Genomic DNA, 23229 nt, shown 5'->3' with positions numbered 1-23229 from the left:
TTCCAGGCCAGGCACCAAAACTACACGGAGAAACCCTGTCTCGAAAAAGCAGAAACAACAACAACAACAACTAAGTCTTATGTCCAAACGATACAAAGAAGTCTTCAAACCAAGCAATAGAAAACAACACATGTAAAAAGCATCCATAGACCCGAAAAGACCGACACCCAAGAAGACAGACGGATGGGGAGCGAGCTTACGGAAACACGCACGGAGTCCCTGTCATGGGCGGACTGAGTTAAAACCTCGGTGACGATCGCTGCACACCTATTCAACACAACTCCTTCGAAACTGGCCGCCGAAGTGCCGGCAGCGCTGTGGAGTGGCTGCCGTCACTCACGGCCAGAGCACACGGACAAAGAAAGGGACAGCCACTTTTAAAGCAAAACAGTTGTCGATGAGAAAAGCCTGGTAAGCATCTTTGGTTACTTACCCAAATGACTTGGGAACCGGTCCATACCAACAATAGCAGCTTTTTTTTTTTTTTTTTAAACCACGTGTGTATGATGTGTATGCCTGTGTGCATTGTTATGTGTGTGGGCGCTGCCGTGTGCATGCTGTGGCATGCATGTGGGGGTCAGAGCACCACTTGGGTGTCAGTCATCACCTTCTACTCTGTTTGAGACAGAGCCTCTTTTCTGCTGTTCACGCCTTTGCACACCAGGGGAGCTGGCTTGTGAGCTTCTGGGGGAGGCTCTTGTCTCTGCCCGCCTTTGCTCCCTGCAGTACTGGGATTGTGGACCCAGGCTACTGCATTTGGCTTCTGTTTTTTTTTTTTTTCAAACATATGTTTTTAGGTTTTGAACTCAGGTCCTCATGCTTACATGGCAAACCCTTCCCAGCCCCAGGGAATCATCTTCCCAGCCACAGTAGCTTCTCACCTCATCGCTAAGAATTGGAAGTAGCCAAGATTAACGTGTGAGAGTTTGAGGCCAGCCTGAACTATACAGTGAGTTCCAGGCCACCCCAGGGTTACAGGTGAGACCCTAGATCAAGAAACCAACAGAAAACAGGGTTGGTGGGAGGGCTCAGTGTATGAAAGTCTGAGGTCCTGCATTCCATCCCAGGAGCCCACAGGGAGAAAGAGAATACACGAAGGTTGTCCTCTGTCCTCCACACACACGCTCATAAACACACACACACACACACACACACACACACACACACACACACGCACACGCGCGCACACACACACACACACACACACACACACACAAATCAAATTTTAAAAAACCAACAACCCCCCCGCCATAAAACTATAAAAAGACACCCCATCAGCGATGATCCCAGGGAACTGCCCTGGCAGTGCCAGGCACATACATTCCTGTTCTCACCCTGCACAGTGGGTGCCCGTGACTGTGTGGGGCATCAGGTGCAGCACTCAGAGGGTATTTACTGCTTTGGCAGTGAGGAAATCACCTGTCCAAGTAAAAGCTATATGGTTCCATCTAACAAAACTAGAAGCAAGACCTGGAAGGATCAAACATTTCACAGTCACTTAACTGCATCTCTGAACAAGGCCTGGGCATGCTTATTGGAATGCAGACTCCACCACACAACAGAGCTCACGATGTGTGCCACTCAATTAAAAAGTTACAAGGCATACAAGCAAAAATTTTGGCTCACGATGAGAAGAGAAATGAATGAAAGAGACCCAGGGGTGACACAGGTGATAGAATTTGTAGCCAAGACATTAAAAATTTATTCTGATCATACCCTAAAAAGCAAGAGAGAAGACTGGGTATGTTGGGTAGAAATGAGGGTGCAAGGAATGGACCCTGGTGCTGGTTATGAAAACTATAATATCTGGTATGGACAATAAAGCAGGTAGATTAGACACTGTAAAAGAAAAGATCGGCAAACTGGAAAACACAGCAATAGAAACTATCCAAATTGAAACATAGACACAGACACAGACACACACACAGACACACAGACAGACAGACAGACAGACACATACACACACACACACGTGAGAGAGAGACAGAGACAGAGACAGGGACAGAGACATAGAGGGACACAAAGAGAATGCACAACAACTTAGCATTAACTGTGGGAAGAAAGATCGAAGCAGTCAGCTAAGAAAACTCCAGGCGCAAATGACCTCATCTATGAAATCTACCAAGCATTCAAGGAAACTCAAGTATCAGTTCTCTAGAAAAACTTCCAGGAAACCAAAGAATAGAGAACATTTCCTCATTTCACCTGGCAAGAGCCAATCTAAGACCAAAGCCAGATAGGAATATTCTAAAAACGAAAACTAACATCCCCTTAATAATAGTTTAGACACTATTACTATATACCAAGAGGGTGAGACATTAGGACAAACTAACATCTTTCTCACTGGAATGCAAGTTTAGCTTAACCTTTGACATGTACAATCTACCACGTTAATAAACTAAAAGGGGCCGGGCAGTGGTGGGGCACACCTTTAGTCCCAACACTTGGGAGGCAGAGGCAGGCAGATCTCTGTGAGTTCAAGGCCAGCCTGGTCTACGGACTGAGTTCCAGGATAGCCACGGCTATAAAGAAAAACCTTGCCTCTAAATAAATAAATAACTCGAACAAACAAACAAATAAATGAACTAACTAAAAGGAAGCTTTTTGATCATCATCCTAGATGCATAAAAATAATGTCCCCAAACATAACACTGATGCCTAGTAAAAATTCACAGCAAGCTGGGACAAGAAGGTGACTCCATCAGCCGCACAGGAATGCTGTTAGAGGGTATCTAAGAGAAACTGTAGCCAGTACACTCTGTGGCAAAAGACTCGGTGGTTTTTCCATGGATCAGTAATAAGAGGAGGCATCATCATTCCCACCTAACATGATGCTGGAAGCTCTAACCAGTGTAACAACATAAAAAAAGGGAATTAGAGAGACCCATCTTGAAAAGGAAGAGGTGAAACCGTCTCTGTGGCAGATGACATCATTATTTATACGGACACCTTAAGAATCTATTAAAAAAAAAGTCACCAGAACTAATCAAGTTTAGGAATTAGCATTCAAAAACTGATGATACTTCTATATATATAACACTGAAGAACTAGAAATTTAAATGCAAAATAATCAATACCATTTATAATCATGTTAAAAGTATAAAATGCTTCCATATAAAATCTGGCACAAAATGTGAAAAGTCTGCACACAAGACAAAATAAAACATGCGCCAAGAACTCAGACACAGGAGAAACACAGAAAACTGAGGGATCAGTCGGAAAACTCAGATCAGGAAGATGTCACTTCACCTCAGACTCACTATATACGTAACTCCAAAAGCTCGGCTGTCTTTTTTTTTTTTTTTAAATTGACCAACTAGGGCTAGAGAGATGGCTCAGTGAGAAGAGCACTTGCTGTTCTTCCAGAGGACTGGAGTTTGGTTCCCAGCACATATTTCAGATCGCTCACGTCTATCTCTAACTCCAGCTCCAGGGGAATATGATACCTCTGGCCTCTACAAACACCTGCACTCACATGTAGATAAACACACACGCGCGCGCACACACACACACACACACACACACGCACGCACGCACGCACGCACGCGCACACACACACGTGAGCACTAAATTGACCAGCTGATTCTAAAACACATACAAAGTACATAAAGTAGGAAAGACCTAGGCTATCCAAAAGAATATAATCAGAGAACTGGGCATTGCACATAGATCTACTGTCAGATCTACAAGGCTCTGTCTGGACAGCTGCATTCTTCTCTTGGGTAAATACATAGGAATGGAAGGGCTGGAGCATGGAGCAGATGTTTGTGTGAGTTTTCATTGGTATTCAATGAAATAAACAGATAGATGAAGCTGAGCAAAAGCCTAGATATAGACCTACAATGTCCACTGATTTCAGAGACACAAAGACAATGGAGTGGTCATGTCAGTAAGCTGTGCCTAAACATCTGCAAATGAGAGAGAGAGAGAGAGAGAGAGAGAGAGAGAGAGAGAGAGAGAGAGAGAGAGAGAGAGAGAGAGAGAGAGAGAAAGAAACTCTGATGTGTGTGTAAAAATCAAGTCAGTGAATACTGGACTTCATTGTAAAACCTAAAGCTTTAGAAGATGTTCAAGCAAAGATCTCTTACACATGAACACAAAAAGCATGGTCTACCAAAGAAAGGACACTAATAAACTGGACTTTGTTAGTTAGGAACTGTTTTTCACAGCTAATGAAAAAGACAAACTGCAGGCCGGGAGGAAGCATGTGTAAATCATTTATCTGATGAAGTCCTTGTATTCCTAAGATATACAGAAGTTTCTATCATCAGTGGTAAGAAAACACACAATGCAAATAAAAAGTGGATAAATGATTTCAACAGAAACTTCACCAAAAAAAAAAGTTAAAGGGCAAATTATCACACAAAAAGATTCAACATCGGAGACGTGCAAACTAAAACCACCCCACGGAGCACCATGGCTCACCCACAAGAATGGCTAAGGTGTGAAAGATTGGTTATACCTTCAGCAGACAAGCTTGGGAGGAGCTGAAGGCCCACACTGAAGGTGGGGACAGCACTTTGGAAGGGGTGTTGGCATTTCCTGAAAACCTCTGCCCCACTGGCTCAGCCCTTCCCATGTGTCTACCCAGGAGAAGGACATGGACATGGACATCTGGACAAAGCCTTGAGTGTAACTATTCTATAGGCAACAGCTGGGGACTGCCCACAGCTCCTGTGTTCACAGGCGGAGACGGAGACAGGGACCATGGTATGTCGGGCAGCACACAGCAGGGAGCGGAGTACAGATACACACCACCATGCGGAGGCATCACAGACAGATCCCAAGGAGTGTGGAAGCCTGTCTAGAAAGAACCATGCCGTTTACAGAAAGTTCCAGGACACACAAACTAGTCAACACAGAACACACACACAAAGCCTGCAATGCTAGACAACATGTCAGAAGTCATGAGGTGAAGAGGACGGCAGGCATCGCTGGGGAGCACCAAGCAGTTTGATGGGTGTGGTCATTGTTTTGATTATAATGATGGCTTCAGAGAGAGAGAGACAGACAGACAGACAGAGACAAAGATATTCTTTTTTTAAAGTCTTACATTCTCTGAGGAAAATACACATCTAAGATCTTTCCAGAAAGCAGCGCTTACCTGTGATGACGGAGCCCTCGGAGCCCGGACAGCTTCCTAAATACTGGTAGTCCGTGAAACTAAAGCTTCCGGAGCTCTCCTCCCCAAGGGACTGAGAAATCTCTTGAATGTTTCCCATTTCTTGTAAGAATTCTTCTGATAAGGGACTCTCCAGGTCATCTGCCTCAAGTGGGGAGAGGGGACAGATGGGACTCTCTGTGTCCACCATGTTGACTGGAAGTGGCCAGGCGGGCCACAGAGCGCCTACCTGTGGGATGAAAACAGCCAGAAGAGCATTCATTTCCTGTTCTGAAATGAAAACATCGCGTAACCTTGAAGAGCTATCTAAGTTCAAATCTCAACAGGGACAGCTTTGACTCTCCACCCTTGACTGTTGGAAAACACAGTACGAACATTCTCTCAACAGGAGAGATGGCTCAGCAGTTGAGAGCACTTGTAGCTTTCACAGAGGATCTGGGTTCAATTTTCCCCGGCACCCATGTGGCCACTCACAACCATCTGTAACTCTGGTTCCAGGGAACACTGGCCTCTATGGGCATCAGGTACCTGTTTGGTGCAAACATATAGATCCAGGCTAAATTCTCAAATGCATAAAATGAATCTGTATTTTGAAATCTCTAAACAACAAAACACAGAAGGAGCCGAACTGTGCAGAGGGCAACCCTTCATTGCTTACTGACTGTTCACTACACATGAGCTCAGCTTTCCAGCCATGGATGAAAACAAAGTCCACGTTCCCTAGAACATGCCTTCCAGTGGGGGCACAGGTGGGGGCCGACTGAAGGGGGGGGTGGGAGAACACAGCGAGAGCAGATGGAGAACAGATGCCTCGCACGGGGAAGCCCCAGAAGGATGGGCTGTTCTGGAGAAGAATGTTCCAGCAAAAAGAACACCAAGTGCCTGTGCATGCCAGCACATTCTAGGATCAGCAGGGAGGCCACGGGGCTTGGTTGAGGGGCACCAGGAGGGAAGAGCCAAGCAGTCAGCAAGAGTGTTGTGTGGCGCTTGCTCTTGGGTGTTCTTCTGTACACATGAAGGTCAGCCTACTAGAGATAGTATTAGAAAAATGACATCGTCACAAATGCTTTGTGGGGTTCTTAAAACATCTGAAGTAGGTAAGGCCTAGGCAACGCCAAACTCCTGCAAGCAAAAAAACAGTGTTCGTAAGGGAAAGTACACTCTTCCTCCATAATCTTAAATGACTTCCTATGATCTCCAGTCCAAAGTCCAGTCCCCTTAGCCTGTCAGTCCAGCCCATGGGAATACAGCACACTAGGCTTCTTGGTTACTTCACCTGGACTGTCCCCCTGCTGCCTTCAGTAGGCCCTGCTCCCAGCCCACCTCCCTAAGCCTCACAGGGCCACCAAACATCCAGCCAGACTGACTAGGTGACATCTAGCTTCCTGAACTGTTTTCCTATCTAGTAGTCATGGAGAAAGCCACAGCTCACGTCACAGAGAAGGCCAGAGTCACTGCGTACTAGCTGGGCTGTGGGTTCCAAACAACGCAGCTCCTGTCACGCCGTGGCCACAGAGAGCCAGTGTCTGAAGAACATTCCCCAGAGCACTGAATGAACACACGCGTGCTGACAGCGCCACATTCTCCCATTTGCCAAATGTCAACAGACTTTTCAAGTGCAAAGAGGAAGGGGTGTTTTTGGCTTCCTCAAGAAACAAACAAACAAAAAAGGGTACAATTACATATTTTTGTGAAAAATTCACATCTCTGGCTTGGAATCCTGACAGGTAATCATAGGTGATCACTATCCACAGGGAGAAACAGTCAAGAATCATCGTCACGGGGCTGGGGGATGGCTCAGTTGGAAAAGTGCTTGTTGTGGAGTGTGAGGACCTGGGTTCACTCCCCATCCCTGACATACAAAGCCCGGCATGGCAGTGTGCTCCTACAATCCCAGCACTGAATGGGCAGAGGCAGGAGGATTCCTGGGACTCGCTGACCATCTAATCCTAGCTGAATCCAAGTTCAGTGAGACTGTCTCAAAAGATCAGGAGAACAATGTCAGGAGGACAACTGAGGTTGACCTCCCCCACAGACACACACACACACACACACACACACACACACACACACACACACACTCATTAACCTAAGACAACCTTTATTGTCTGTTTGTGTATGCTGTGCCACAAATCTGTGCCTCCCTTTTTATTTGGAGGGGCCGTGCTGGGGATCATGCACGCTCAGCACACTCCACCAATGAGCTACCACCCAAGCCCATCTACACACTGTATTCTGCATTGTATTGAAAGGGCTAGTTCTCCAATTGGCAAGCCAGATAGCGGAGTGATAAGCATTACATAAGTTACTTTTCATCATGAACAAAAAGTCCAAAAGCCGCAATCATGAGATCGGACATAAAGTTCATCCCCATAAAAAGGCCAGAGCTGAGCAGAGTCTGTGCTAGGAGGGCTGGGTCTTCTCCTTTTTCTGTCCTTGCCACCGACAGGAGCCTTTGTTCCTACAAACCAGGAACACTGGTCTAAGGCCACGAGCTGGTTTCCTCATCGTGACCTTCAGAGAGCCCCAGTGTTTGGGAATCACATCACTTGACTCTTTGGTTGCTTTTAAAGAATAACCAGATTCACCTAGAGGAACATTGATCTTGCCATTTAGGAGATAGACGGGATAAATACCTCTTCAGGAGTGGGGCAATCCTGATGTGAACTCTGGCCACTGGGCCTGGCATCGCACAGAACACATCAGTCCTTCTTGATTCCAACCAGGGCAGATAAGAGCCTTTCCCTTTCAGTGAGTCCCCCAGATAGATAACAGAGGTCATATGGACACACCCCAATATGCTTGTCCTGAGGTTCCCAGCATGCCCTGGCACCCTTGCAGACTTGGTTAGGAGCAAAAACATCCGGGGCAGTCCTCTACCACTGTGTCTAACATCCACGGTTCACTGAGAAGAGCAGCCAGGCCAGCCGGTGACTGTGCCCTGTGCCCCAGATGTCCCAGAAGGATAGAAGAATGAGAAACAATCCCTCATCTCAGGAGTGCTCACATAGCTTGAGGACTTTTTTTTTTTTAATTTTTTTTTTTAGGGTTAGTAATTGAATTAAGTAACAAAAATATTCCTTTGGGAATTAGGAAGTTGACTATTTGAAAACTCTAGAACATTCAGTAAAAAGGAGACAGAAGAAACAGACAGACAGTTTCATGTCAGGACAGAACAAGGCACATGAGAATTTGGGTATTATCCATTGACCACCTTTGATGCTGAAGCATCTTGCATGTTGCCACTCTAGGACACTGGATGATTAGGCTAGCATTACTTGCTAATGGCACAATGTGCACGTACTGTGTGAAGCCAAGTGGGGCCCAGCTCACTCGCCTTTAAGGTCCACCTAATTCTAGCATGCCCTGTTTTCAAATGGTGGTGTAACTGTTTATGCCCGTCCCTCCTATTAGATTTGTATGTCTTGCTAGAGCAAGGGGTGTATTTGCCTGGTGTTTGCATGCTTACACCCAAAACGATCTCTACCATGGAGCAGGTGTTCAAAAGCCATTTCTACCACTTGGCACAGAACAAACGCTCATGCCATTACCTGTGCCAGGTGGGGCTCTGTGAGAGTTCACCTTGGCTCTGTATGAGCAGCTGCCCAGGTATCACTCGGAAAGTGCACACGGCATCCAAAGACATCATCTGCGCAGCGAATACGGAGGACAGGAGTCAAGGGGAATTCTGCACTGGATATGTGACCAGCAGTTTTCCGAGTGAAGTATAATTACAGGGACTGAAGAGTTTATGAGAAGGGAAAAATCATCTCAGCAGAATAATGAACAGAGAGGTTCCCAGTCATAAAGCCAGAGCTGAGGGGAATGGGATGACGGGCATCAACCCCTCAGTTGAAAGCAAAAGGACTTGGCCAGGCTGGTTCAGCACATTCACTGGCTTGGGGGTGAGAACCAGCCACCAGCAGACAGTAAACATGAAGAGGCAAAAGCTCATCATTCCGACTTTCCCCTTAGAACTACAAATGGTGAACTTTGGATATGTTCTGTGACAAAGTGTGCCCAGGGAGAGAGTCCAGAAGTTCATCCGCCAGCAAAGGAGCCAGGTGTGGTGAAGTACACCCTTCATTCCACAGCTTGGAAGGTAGAGGCGGGGAGATCTCTGTGAGTTGAGACCAGCCTGATCTACACAGTGAGTCCCAGGCCAGCCAGAGTTGCGTGTCTCAAAACAAACAAACAAAAAAACACCACCCTCACCCCAAACAGCAAAGTGACATTCACCTGGAATCCTGGCTACTTGGAAGGCTGAGGCAGGAGGATTGTGAGTTCTAGGCTAGCCTGGGCCACATAGAAAGACCTTGTTTAGGGAGGAAGGGACAGAGGAAGGGCTAGAGGGAGGAAGGAAGGAAGGAAGGAAGGAGAAGGGAGAGAAGGAAGGGGTTTCATCCTTTGGATGGAATAAGACACTGGGGTTGGTATGTGGCTCAGTGTGGCCTAGCTTGGTTCAACCCCCAGAACTATACAAACAAAGAAAAGACTAACAACAGAAGAGACCATAGCAAAACCACTCCGGGCTCCGCAGGGGCACCCACTGTCCCGACCCATCATCACATCTCTGTATTATTAACAGAGGTTTCTTGGTGCGACGAGTCACTGCCTAAATACCTGCTGGCATTACTTATTAAATAGCAGGGCACACGACACTGTCCCAGCTACGGAAACAGTTTGCTGCCCTCCATGAACCAACGAACCAGGCCTGGAACATTTTCACAAAAGCATCCAGACAGCCACAGACTCTGGCTTCCCCACTCGGCCTTCTCTATGTGTTCCCTGGTTTACTGTATCACAGGACACCCCAGCTCATTGCCTCCCAGTGTTCCACACTACAAACCTAGAGAAACCGGTTTAACCCTTCCACTGCTAGAGGATGCGTGGTTAGGTTCAAGGAAGTGGTTGGAAGGCCAAAGAGGAAGTCTTATCAAGGGGCCATTGATGCCCCAGGCAGCTCCCAGATGGAGACTTTCTCTCCACCAAGTCGAGTTCACAAGCTGTCGTACTTTGTGGATGCCTTTTACATAATATAGCCATATTTACAAGTCTCCGGGTTCAGTTTGTTGGGCAAAGGCCTAAAATAACATTTCAGAATAAACAAACAAAAAGCCACAGAAACCCTCTCTGTACCTTCACCTATGACCCAGGGGTTACACAAAATAGGTTAATCATTACCAGCCACACAGAGATCAACCTGCCAATGGTCAGTGTAGACAACGTCCACAAAACATACGGGGAACCCAAGGCCAAGGTTAGCACGTAGCAGTGGTAAAGAAATATGGGGCGTATTTTAACAAATCAAGTCCAACACAGCCCCAATCATTTCCTCATCACCTAAATCTTGCCCAACAATGCTGAAGGCAAGATCTTGAAACCCTGTGATCATGAGAAGCGGTTGGCATGAGACACAAGATGGCAAACCCGATGTGGCCCAAGACAGCCGCTTTGGGCCGCCACAGCCTTTTCACTGACAACATAAGATGAATGCTCTCAGCTGATTCTAAGGGACAGGTCCCCACTACATGATGGGGCTTATTACTTCCCATTGAAATACAACGTGCCTTTTTGAATTTTCTGAAAACGTTTTGATGCAATCTTACCTTTGTGAATATGTCAAAATAATGAAAGAAAAGTACAAGCTTGAACACATTCTGTGTCTGTTGCAATCGAAGGTGAGCGAGCGAGCGAGCGAGCCCAGAAGTTTGTCCTAAGAATCAAAAGTCAACTAACATGGTACCTGTACTTGTCCCTCAGAAGCTTCCATCCTGTACAGACAGAACAAACAGCCATGGGGACAATGCTGTGATGTTCTGCAGTCAGGTTACGGAAGCCACGGATCGATGGCCCTGCCACGTGTAAAGTGGACTGTGGGGCAGAGCAATGCCAGCACTCCAGAATGAAGAAAGGCCACAGGCACTCGGCACAAAAAACCAGTACGTGAAGACTCTAAGGAGCTGTCTCTGCTTCTAGACTTACCCTGATCGTCCCTTTGGGAAGAGAGACCATGTTTCATGAATTCCATCAGACACATACAAGTATCCACTGAAGCTAATGCTTGTGCTCAGCACTAGAAACCATGGTCTTGGAGGAGCCCATGAGCCAGGGCACTGGAATGAGGAGTGGGGATTAGGGAGAAAGCAGGGACAAGGGAGAAGTAAACATTTACTAAGCAACCCATTGTGTCAGGTCCTCACTAAAAATGACTTTAATTCTCCCAGTACCAAGACAGAGTGGGAGTTATGGGTCCCACTCACAGAATAGAAAAAGGGTCAGAGAGCGAAGTCATTTGCCCAACTAGTACAAAAGAGGCACACGTCAGCAAACAGTTGGAGATGCAAGGTGCTGTGTGGGAACCAGGGCAGATCAGAGATCAGGAACATCAGACATGAAGCTTAAAAGATGACTAGAATGGCCGGGCGGTGGTGGCGCACGCCTTTAATCCCAGTACTCGGGAGGCATAGCCAGGCAGATCTCTGTGAGTTTGAGGCCAGCCTGGGCTACCAAGTGAGTTCCAGGAAAGGTGCAAAGCTACACAGAGAAATCCTGTCTCTAAAAACCAAAAAAAAAAAAAAAAAAGATGACCAGAAATTCAACAGAAAAGGACAAAGGGCCTCTCACAAAGAAGGGCACAGCACACCTACATGAACATCCTAAGACATTACTGAAAATAGAACCAACAAAGGCCAGGCATGCTATGCCAAGAGTTGTATCAGCTACATGTGACTGCATAACAAATAGCTCTAAACATGATGGCTTAAACACACCATTACTTGCTGGGTGGTGGTGGTGCACACCTTTAATCCCAGCACTCGGGAGGCATAGCCAGGTGGATCTCTGTGAGTTCAAGGCCAGCCTGGTCTACAGAGCGAGATCCAGGACAGGCACCCAAACTACACAGAGAAACCCTGTCTCAAAAAACCATCACCACCACCACCACCACCAACAACAACAACAACAACAACAAAACACCATTACTCTGTTCCCAAGTCTGAGTCAGCAAACAGAGCTGGGCTCAGCAAGGCAGATTTTTCTGCTGGTCAGAAAGACTCTGTCACTCCCTCGGTCATTGAGCCACAGTTCTTGGAAGTCTCACTCATGGCTGGTAGGTTCAACATAGCCTCAAGCACATACCCAGCAATTGGTTCTAACTTCTGATTGGTCCCTTCCCATCTTCACTGGGACCGGGAGCTGCTGGGCTTCCTCAGAGGGCAGCACCATCTTGAGAGGGTGAAGCCTCTTGGGTTAGGCCAGTTCTCCCTTCTAAGTTGTACAGCATCTCTCCAGGCAGATTCTGTGTTTCAGATCAAGCTGCAAGGCCAACCCCAACCCAAGGTTGGAGAAATAAACCCTGCCTTTGGGTGGAAGAAACCATGAAAGATTTGTGACCACTTAGGGCTTCTCATGCTGGGGAAGTGGGAAGAGATGACCCAGCAGATGGAGGAGAAGTTGTCAGGCCTGCCATGGTGCCTCAGGACTCGCCACGTTTAGGGGTTTGGATGTCACCCTCAAAGCAACCAGGAGTGGGCTGTGAAGCAGGAACTCCAGATATCCAGAGCTACATGTGGACTGCTCTGGCAGCAGGGTGGGATCTGCACTCACAGAATAACAAACAGCAGGGGCAACACAAAGTCCTCATGAGGCTGTCGTCCTGTCCCTCTACATCTGGAGGCTGCCTCAGAGAGCTGGGATGGGAGGCAGGGGGGCCAGAGGCAGAAGATGGCTGCATCAGGCATTTGGAGTAGAGCCTGAGGCTGACAAGGACCCTGTCTTAGCAAACTGGCAGATGTGGTGTCATCTATGAAGATAAAGAGAAAGAGTGTTTGGGGGTGAGAGGTGTGGGAGGTGGGGAAGGGAGGTGTTGTTTTTAAGGTCTATGAAGGAGATAAAGACCAGGCCCCCTGCACACTTCTGAGAAACAACAACAAGGGTGGTGTGCTCGCCTCGAGGTTCTCAGTGTCTGTGGGGGTACAGGTCTCATCCTCGGGGGAGTGAACACTAGGGCACTATAAACCCGCCCGCATTCTTGGAATCTCAGTCTCAACCAATGCAGTTGGGGTTAATGGCAGCCACATGGGGAGGTTGTTCTGAGTGCACACGGACCAACGGACACCCCGTGAGTGCCATTTCTCCCACCGACTCATTTCCACACCCCTCCTTTTAAACCATGATCTCCTCCCTGCCTAGCGGGTCTTCCCCAAGCATAGTATCTGACAAGGCAGGACTCAGCCTTATTGAAGCTATAACACGATACGTCCTTGAGTGAAACATGTCTGGACACACTGAGCGGATGGAGGGACAGGAGATGTATCTGCAGAAGACCAAGGTCAAACAGCAGAGACACAGAAGCACTTCAGTTGCCTAAACAACATGATATGACCTGAGGCAAATGCTTTAAGAAGGCCGGGCGGCACACGGCACACGGAGGTGAGGCTGTGTGGCCAACCCTGTGGTACACATTCACAGAGTAGGGTGCAATGTGCGTTGTGAAGGAAAAATAAAAGCCTTTTTCTTGTGTCTAGGAGTCAACTCAGTGGAAGACCAACTTTTCTCAAGACCAAACTGACTGTATAGACCAGTGGTTCTCAACCTTCCTTGTGGTGGTAACCCCCAACCATAAAATTATTTTCGCTGCTACTTCATTACTGCAGTTTTTGCTACTGTTATGAATTGTGATGTCAATATTTGACACACAGGATATCTGATATGTGATCCCTGGGAAAGGGTTGCTTGACGGGGGAGTTGTGACCCACAGGATGAGAACTACAGGTATAGAAAGGCAATCACTCAGGGGAACAGTCCTAGATTCCAAATGGTGACTTTAATTTTGTGGCTTCTGGAAGTGGACAGAAAGATGGGTCTACTTTGAGCACATTTCCCTGAACTTTGCCCTTCAGGTTTTTACACGGAGCCAGTGGAACCATATTTTGCTAGAACAGGTGTGCCCTGAAGGTGCGGGAGGAGAGGCCCACAGGCGAGTCCTACCTAAGGTGGAACTCCCAGCTCTAGGCCGACACCGGAAAGGCCCTGAAGTGGCAGCCCAGAGGCGCCCATTCCGGACAAAAGCCTGCTGAACAATAAAATCTGTCCCACAGACTTAACAGAAGGCCTGGAAGACGAAGGCTGGAAGCTCCCTGAGGGCAGAGGGACAAGACAAGCGCAAGCGTGGGAAGAATGAGAGAAGGGCTGCGGAGGCACAGTGGTCAAGGGCTTGGTGTGCAAGCATGAGGACCCGAGTTCAAGTCCCCGGAACCCACGCCAAAGCCAGCATGGTGGCAGGCGTCTGTACCTTCAGTGCTGGGGGCAGAGGCGAGAGGACCCCAGAGGTTCGCTGACCAGCCAGCCAGTCCAGCTGCTAGTCAGTGGGTGCTAGGTTCAGTGAGAGACTGTCCCCGAAAGTTAAGAGGGAGCAGTAAAGGAAGGAAGTAGAGGATGGACCCGGAGATGAAACCCAGCAGCAGCAGCAGCAGCAGCAGGAGGAGGAGGAAGATGCTGGGAACAGAGCAGAGGGAAGCATTCCCCGTGCATTCAAGAAAATCCCTCAGAAAGGAAAGCCATGAATCCCTCAGAAAGGAACGTTCACAGGTGCCAGAGTCCAACGGGATCCAGATAGGATGAGGAAAGAGACACGGTAAGGCCAGTTTCTGGAAAGTTCCAGAGCACACTGGGGACCGAGTGACTTTCTCCAGGAGGCAGAAGAGGCACATGGCATCACTTGCAAGGGATCAAGGATGAGAAAGCTTTTGAGTTTCTTAACAGCAACCACAGGAAGGGGCAAAAAGGAGTTGATACCATCAAAACGCTGAAGGAAAAGCATTTCTGGCTGGTAACCCCAAGTTCAGAAAGCTATTCAAAGGGAGGGGAGGGTGCAGAGCTCCTGATCACCCTGTTCACTCTCTCTCCAAGGTTCCAGAATGCCTTCTTCACCAATACTCGGTACCCACCTCTTTTTGGTGAATATGGTTTTCGCGGGTGGGACTTAACGGCACCCTCTTCTAGATAACCAATTGGCAGTGGAGCGCAAAGTTCCTGTATCTCCGCCTGATGCACTTTTTTTTTTTTTTATAGCCTTACAGACTTTTAAGCCCATCATCGAGGAAGTAGTCATGATTAGGTGTTTGTCTGTCAGACACAACACTGTTGTAAATCAGAGATGTGGCCGATTATATTGGTGGTGAGGGCGATGGCGGCGGGGCTGACCCTCCTGAGTCCTTATCAGGAGCCACGCAATGAGTCCTAAGTACCTAACATCTAAGTTACCAGCTCCTGTAGATAGGCACTGTTATTGCATTCGCTTTACAGATAAGGAAACTAAAGTACAGAGAGGCTCGGTAACATGCCGAGGGTCACAGCCTATGAACTGTAGTAAACCCAGGCTGCCGACCTCCGCTTCTCATCCCCCACCGTGACTCCCAGTCAGTGCTTCCTTTTGTATATCTCTAGAGTACAAAGACTACAGAGACGGTTCAGTTAGTAAATATTGGCCTTGCAAGCATGAGAAACTGAGTTCGATCCCCAGAAACCACTCAACGAACTGTGTGTGGTGGCGTGGGTTTGCAATTCCAGCACTGGTGATGTAGAGACAGTTGGGTCCCTGGGGCATGCTCCAAATTGGAGACCCCCTTCCCCCACAAGGCCAGTGAGAGAAGATGTCTCAAAAAAAAAAATAATAAAAGGTGAAGAGCAGCTGAGGAATGGCACCTGAGGTTGACCTCTGGCAACTACATGCACATCCACTCCTGTGCATAAAGATGTGTGTGCATGCACACACACAATGGTGCATGTTCCATTGAGCGGTATAGTTCTATGTGTGGGTTTTTTGTTTGTTTGGGGTGAGTATGTGTGTTGGGGGAAATAGGGTCTTGCCATGCAGCCACAGTTAGCCTGGAACTTTCTATGTAGACTAAACTGGCCTTGAACTCACAGAGACCCACCTGCCCTGCCTCCTGAGTGCTGGCATTGAAGGTTTGCGCCACCACACATGGCTGAGTGGTATCATTCTGTGTTGGTGTCCGTGATAGACTTTGGTGAAGAATGTGGGGTTACTTGACTCTCTGGGAAAGGCTCATACTGCTGAACACTGGGTGGTTATGCACATCTATTCGTCTACTCACTCAGCAATTGGAGACACTGTAGGTATCACTATCTAGAGCCACCTGAGTCTGGGTCTCAGATGAGACCTGAGCCAAGGCTTCAGTTCTAGTCCATATTCATGCTCCAACTATTTTTCCTTTTCACTTAAAAAAGCAGCTTCAGGAGCTGGAGAGATGAGTCAGTGCTTAAGAGCGTGTACTGCTCTTCCAGAAGACCCCAGTTTTATTCCCAGCATCCTTGTCGGATAGATCAGAACCTCCTGTAACTCCAGCAGTTCCAGGGGAGCTGACATCTCTGGTTTCCTTGGGCAACTGCACTCACAGGCTCATACCTAAACACAGACATCCACACATCCACACGATCGACAATAAAAGCAAGTCTTAAGGAAAAGGAAGTTTCATGGATATGTGACAGTCTCCACATTGATAGTGCACAAAGGTGACAGGCTACGATGTCACACACACACCTATGACAGCGCTGTTACCAAGCTGACCGCATGTCCATCACCCCTGAGAGGCCCCCCACACCCTCGTGCCGAGCATGTCACCATCCCTACCTGTCAGTGTTTGTTGCTGCAGAACTGTGCACAAAGAATCTGCTAGATAGAAAGGTTTGACCCCTTTCTCTCAGCAGCATCATCTTGAGATTCATCCCTGGCATGGGCTGTGTTACTCGTCCAGTTCTCCCCAGCTTCAAGTCCCAGCTATGAGTATTATGGGTAACCAGTTGGGCCATCCATTCACCTGCCGATGGACATTTGAGCAGTCTCCATGCTGTTGCTACTACAAGCAAACCAGTGAGAGGCATTTGGAAGCTAGGGTGTACATGAAAACATGTGACTTTCTTTTCTCTTGGCTGAAAAACCCAGGGCTGGGAATGCTGCATTGGTGGTACACTGTTTGTTCAATGTTTTTTAAAAAGATTTATTTATGTATGTATTTAAGGGTATGCATGAGTACCTGCAGGCAGGCATGTGCACTGTGTACATGCCTGGTGTCTAGAGAGGCTAGAAGAGGGTGTCTGATCCTCTGGAACAGGGTTTCCAGACAATTGCCAGCTGAACTGTAGGTGCTGGGAACTGAACAGCCAGCAGTGCTGTGGCTGAGCCCTCTCTCCAGCCCTTTGTTGGGTATCTAAAGAAACCACTAACTTGTTTTCCAAAGTGTTTGCATCACTTTCCCTTCCTGCCATCAGTGTGTGCAAGGCCTGATTTGGTGTTTGTTTGGTATGGCTGGCTCTCTGAATCCAGACACTCCACAGGCGTGCAGTGCCACATTGAGACTGCGGAGGCCCTGGGATGGGAGCACGAGATTTAGGTACCAGGTGATTGCTCCGAGGGCGATGGATGTTGACCGTTTTTTTCATAGGTCGTTTACTACACCTACATCTTCTTTGGTGTTCCGTCGTTCAAAACTTCTGCCTGTTTTAAAGCTTAGATCTTCGTTCTCCCGGTGATTTGGAGAGCTCTTTTTGTATGATGGATATGACCCTTCACCAAGCACAAGCTTTGTGTAGGATCCCGCCTATTCCACAACTTGTGTCTATCTTCTCCTAGTACTATCTTTGGAAGAGCAGAGTCTTGGTTTTGGTAAACTCCATTTTTGTTTGTTTATTTTATGAGTGAGGTGGCTGCTGTCAAGCTATGTAGGCCTTGCTAAAACAAAGTCACGGGACTTTCCTCCCATGATTTCTCCTCAAGTTCTCCTGCTTTAGACTTTGTATCTGAACCTACGATCTAGTCTGGGTTACTTTGGGTTATCCGGTGTGAGGTGTAGCCTGGCATTCATGTACCCAGTAATCAAGCACACAAGCATGGCACCGTGTGTTGAAAAGAGCTACCTTTTCTCCAACTTTGTCAAGAAACATTTTTTTAAACTAATAAACAAAATTTTTTTCAAATGTTTTTTTTTTTCCCCTGGGGCTATTGAGATGATCATTCAGTGCCCTGCATCCTGTTGAGATAGTGACTCATCTTTTGTTGTTGTTGTTGTTAAGCTGTCAAGCCATCCTTGCATTCCTGAGATCGTGTTCTTTATCTTGTTCTTTTTTTATTGACTCTTGAATTCTACATCCTAAAATTTTTAGTAGAATTTTCGCTTCTATATTCACCAGGGACATTGACCTTTAGTTTTGTTTGCTGGTTTTTCCTTTTTCTAATCTTCTCATTAGATTAATGCTGAATTCACAGAATGAACTGGGAACTGTTTCTACCTCCTTGATTTTTCTGAAAGTATGTATAGAGCCAATATAATTTCTTCCTGGTCAAATCCTGTGGAGTCATTTGATCTTGAAATTCTCTGGGAGAAGGCTTTTTAGCAAAAATCTTGATTTAATAGACTTAGGGCTAGTTGGGTGATGTATTTCTTCTGGAAATGGGTTTTGAAAGGCCATGTAGTTCAAGTAATTTGTCCTTTTCATCTGCGCTGTCAAATTTATTGATGTAAATGTGCTCCTAATACTCCTTTATTGCCTGTTTATGTCTGTAGAACTCATGATGTCTCCATTCACGCCAGATGTTGGTGATTTGATCCTCCAACCCCCAATCAGTCAGGCTAGAGGTTTCTCAAATTTCTTTACCTTCTCAAAGAATACGCTTAACTGTTCATGGAATTTTCTTTCTCTCTCCACCTGTTATCCTAACAATTCCTTTCCACCCTGATCCCTCTTTTCTTCAGCTTTACATTAGATTTAATTTGTTTATCCTTTTCTAGTTTCTTTAAAAATTTATTGTTATTTTGTGTGTTTGTGCATATGTATGTGCAAATGTGTGTGCCCACAGAGGCCAGAGGTTGATGTCAGGTGGCTTCCTCATTATTTTTCTTAACAAATATCTCTATTTGAGAATTTCATATGCTGTGTTTTGATCATATCCACCCTAATTTCTCCACTTAACTCCTCTCAAATACATCCAATCCCATTATCCCTGTAACTTTACGTTCTCTCTCTCTCTCTCTCTCTCTCTCTCTCTCTCTCTCTCTCTCTCTCTCTCTCTCTCTCAACAATCCATTAGCTCCAATTGTATTGTCCATATACACCTGGGTGTGTGGCCATCCACTGAATCGTGGTCAACCCACCAGGGGCCACTTGAAGAAAACTGACTCTCCCTCTCCAGGAGCCATTGACTGTCTTTAGTACATCCGTTAGGGGTGGGGGCTCATGAACCTCTCCCGACTCCTCGCTGGAATGTTGACCTGCTTGATCTGCACAGGCAACCACAGCTGCTGTGGGTTCATGAGTACAGCAGTCCAGTTGTCCCCAACCCCCGTTGTCCCCAACCTCTGACCTTACAAACCTTCCACTCACCACCCCTGCTTCACTGTGGTCCTTGGGCTGGTTTATGTTTTGAGACTCGTTCGTACTCACTGGATCTAGAGCTCACTGATTGGCTACACCGAGTGGCTACCAAGGTCCAGAGACTGACTTGTTCCCGTCTCTCAAGCGCTAGGATTACAGGTGCTTGTTGCCCAGCTTCTTACGTGGATGCTGGGGATCTGAACTCAGATCCTCGTGTTTACATGGCGAGTACTTTACCAACTGAGCCAACTTCCTGGACCTTTATTCTGGTTTAAGGTCGCTTATGGGAATTCTTTCTCTTTCCTCCCAATACATGTTTTTAGTGCTATAAATTTCCACCTAAGCTGTGGCAGCATCCCACAAGCTTTTAACATGTTGTTTGAAGTTTCCATCTGGTCCAAACACTTCATAATTTCATTTGGTATTTCCTTATTGGTCTAGTTTGTCATTTAGTTTCCGAATGTTTGCTGATTTTCCAGTCATGTTGTATGTGACTAATTTCTAATTTAATTCCATTATGGTCAGAGAACTTACTTTCTATGACTTGAATCACTTTAAATTTATTGAGAATTGTTGTAAAACCAAGACATGGTTTGTACTCGTGAATTAGGCAATTTAACAAGTACTGTATGTCCTGCTGTTGGTGGGGAAGTAGTTGACATAAATATCAGTTAGATCAAGTTGGTTGGCAACGTTGTTCTGGGCTGGTGTCTGTAATTTGTCTTCAACATCTGATTATTATTGTGTACTTGGGTATTTCTCCTTCAGTGATATCATTCTTTGCTTTGTGTGGTTTTTGTTTCGTTTTAGGGTTTTCGTTTTTTGATACAGGGTTTCTCTGTATAGTCCTAGCTGTCCTGGAACTCACTCTGTAGACCAGACTGGCTTTGAACTCACAGAGACCCACCTGCCTCTGTCTCCCAAGTGCTGGGAGTAAAGGCATGTACCATCACCACCCAGCAAAACAATTTTTTGTTTGATTATTTTCAAGACAGGATTTCTCTGTGTAGTCCTGGCTACCCTGGAATTCACTCTGTAGACCAGGCTGGCCTCAAACTCACAGAGATCTGCCTGCCTCTGCCTCCTGAGTGCTGGGATTAAAGGAGTGAGCAACTACTGCCCAGCATACTTTGTGTGTTTTAAAGCTTTGTTATTAGATGAAAAAAAGTTTAGGATAATTAACTCTTCCCAATAAATCAACTCTATTATTTCCTCTAAAACTGTTTTTCTGTCTCTCCTAGTTGTCTACTTGACACAGCATAGAGCCACTTGAGAAGGGAGTCTCAATGGAGGAATTGCCCGGATCACATTGGTCTGTGGGCATGTCTGTGGTGGGGGTGTCTTGATTATTAATTGATGTGGGAGGGCCCAGCCCACTGTGGGCAACACCATTCCCTGGGCAAATGGTCTTGGATTGTATAAAAAAAAAAAAAAACTAGTTAAGCACGAGCCTACAAACAAGCCAGAAAGGAACATTCCCTCTATGGCCTTTGCTTCGATCTCCTGGAGTTCCTGCCCTGACTTCCCTCAGTGATGGATTGTAATCCAGAAGTGTAAGCCAGATAAATCTTTCCTTCCCCTAAGTTGATTTTGGTCATAGGGCTGGTCGCAGCAACAGAAAGGGAGTTAGAACCCTGTTCCTCTTTTATTCCCTGGGGTTTCCAGTTATACACACATCAGATGCTTAAAGTCATACCACTATCACTGATGCCATCTTCATTTTTTAAAAGATGTCTTTTCCCTGTGTGTTTCATTTTAAATGGCGCTTTTGACTACGCTCAACCTCACCAGCTTTTCTTCTGCAATGTCTGATCTGCCACCGATCCCATTCAGTGTGTTTTATATCTCAGCTCTTGCAATTTCCTCAGAGAACTTCAGTTTTTGCTATAATACCATCCATGTCTCCAGTTGACTTGCTGAACCTCTGAAATCCAATCATAATGACTTTAACGAACTCAGTTGCTAAATCTAATGTTCATGGCCGTTCCTGCTACATTTCAAAGCATTGATTTTTATCTCCATTACAGGCCCTCTCTGCCTGTGTCTTCCCATGCCTAGCAACGTTCGGTTAGATGCCTGGATTATGATCTTTTCTGGCTTGCTGTGGGACAGCTTTGTGGTCCCTAGATATATTCTTGACCTCTGTTCTGGGATGCAGCTGAACTAGTTGGACAATTCTGGTCCTTCCATATCTGGTCCTTGCGATTTGCTAGGCAGGAGCACAGCAATGCATTATGCCAGATAATTGCTCCCCACTACTGAGGAGGGATCCCCTGTTGGGGTCCCCCTGAAGCATGAGGGTTTTCAGGTTGGCACAGTTCCTGGCCCAGTATGAGTCCTGGCCATTGTTCCTTCTAAACTTCGACGGTTCTTTTTCTGGCCTCAAGTAGTTTTGTTCCCAGATATGCACCCAGAAGTTCACTGATAGATGTCTGGGGACCAGAGATCTTTCTCCTCTCATCACCTGCCTGGGGGCTATGGACACTACCCTTCCCACTCACAGTCCCTTGACTTAAGGAGTTCTCAAGCTCTGCCTCGGTCTCCTCCCTGGGTGGCAGCCTGGCCAGCCTCAGGTCAGCATGTCTCACATACATGCTATCATCTCAGAACCACCCACATCCGGCACCTCCGAAAGCAGAGTTCAGTTTGTTCGTCTGGGTTTTTTGGTGTAAGCTGGGTATTATCTTACCTTGATAAGGGGCCGGTCATTTTCACACATATATAATAAGTTGGCTATGACAAGGCCATTTGGTTGGTATTTCTCAATACTTTATAAATGTTTTTAAAAGCTGTGTGTGTGTTTATGTGTATGTGTGAGTGTCTGTGTTCCTGCGTGCACAGCTAGAGGCCAGAGCAGGACACTGGTGTCTTTCTTGATCACTTCTGAGACTGTCTCTCACTGAGGTGGAAGCTCCCTGTGTGAGAGCTAGGCTCACTGGCCAGCAAGCATCCAGGATCCTCCTGTCTATCAATGCACTCTGGGGTTCCAGGCATGGCCAGCTTTCAGGTTGAGTGCTTGGCATTTGAAAACTCAGGTTCGCTTACTGCATGGCAAGTGTACTTAGACCCGCTAGGCCATGTTCTCAGCCCCTTCAGTGTTTTAAAATCCACTCTCTCTTCCCAAGAGAAGCATCTCCTATTCGCTACTATTGTTTACATAATTTCAAAGTAAAATTGACCATTATACTTAAAGATCCTAGTACACTCCTTGGGTATACCCGAGATTCTTGTTTAATTTTAAAAATGTTTATGAGTGTCATATCTGCATGTGTGTGTATGTACGTACCACATGCATGACTTGTGGCCACAGAGTCCAGAAGAGGCCAATGCATCCCATGAACCTAGGGTTACATATTGTTGTGAGCCACCACATGGGTGCTGGGACCCCAAGCCTGGTTTACTGTTAGAGATGTGAGTGGTCTTAATCATGGAGAGATCTCTCCAGCCCCTGCACCTGAGGTTTTATGTAGCTCTTTAGGTGTCTACTTGATATCCGGATATATAGTCCTTGTGTATACACCCAACAATCTGATAGATTGCTTTCTTCATACGTTGCTTAAACACAACAATTAGATCCATCCCAAATCCACACTTAGATTTCATTTTAAGTCTTAGAAAATATGAAACTATAAAATCATCAGAAAACATATCATTGTTCATCCCTGACGTAGACATATTAGGATTAACGAGGTCTCAATAAAAGGGGGAAAAAA

General features: G+C 46.5%; 1 protein-coding gene across 3 annotated transcripts in view; it reads right to left on the bottom strand.

Moving 5' to 3' along the window:
* Window positions 1–23229, bottom strand: part of Ppara (peroxisome proliferator activated receptor alpha) — an 84004-nt gene that overhangs the window by 21756 nt on the left and 39019 nt on the right. For all 3 annotated transcript variants that reach the window (XM_042264969.2, XM_076556509.1, XM_042264968.2), the window contains one exon: window positions 5105–5351. In XM_042264969.2, the coding sequence (XP_042120903.1) occupies window positions 5105–5312 (208 nt within the window). In that variant the 5' untranslated portion in view covers window positions 5313–5351. The remainder of the gene's footprint in view (window positions 1–5104; window positions 5352–23229) is intronic.

This window comes from Peromyscus maniculatus, chromosome 20 (assembly GCF_049852395.1).
Source record: "Peromyscus maniculatus bairdii isolate BWxNUB_F1_BW_parent chromosome 20, HU_Pman_BW_mat_3.1, whole genome shotgun sequence".
In the NCBI taxonomy this organism is placed as follows: Eukaryota; Metazoa; Chordata; class Mammalia; order Rodentia; family Cricetidae; genus Peromyscus; species Peromyscus maniculatus.
The sequence above is the reverse complement of the archived record's forward strand: the minus strand, read 5'-3'. Positions and strand labels throughout refer to the sequence as shown.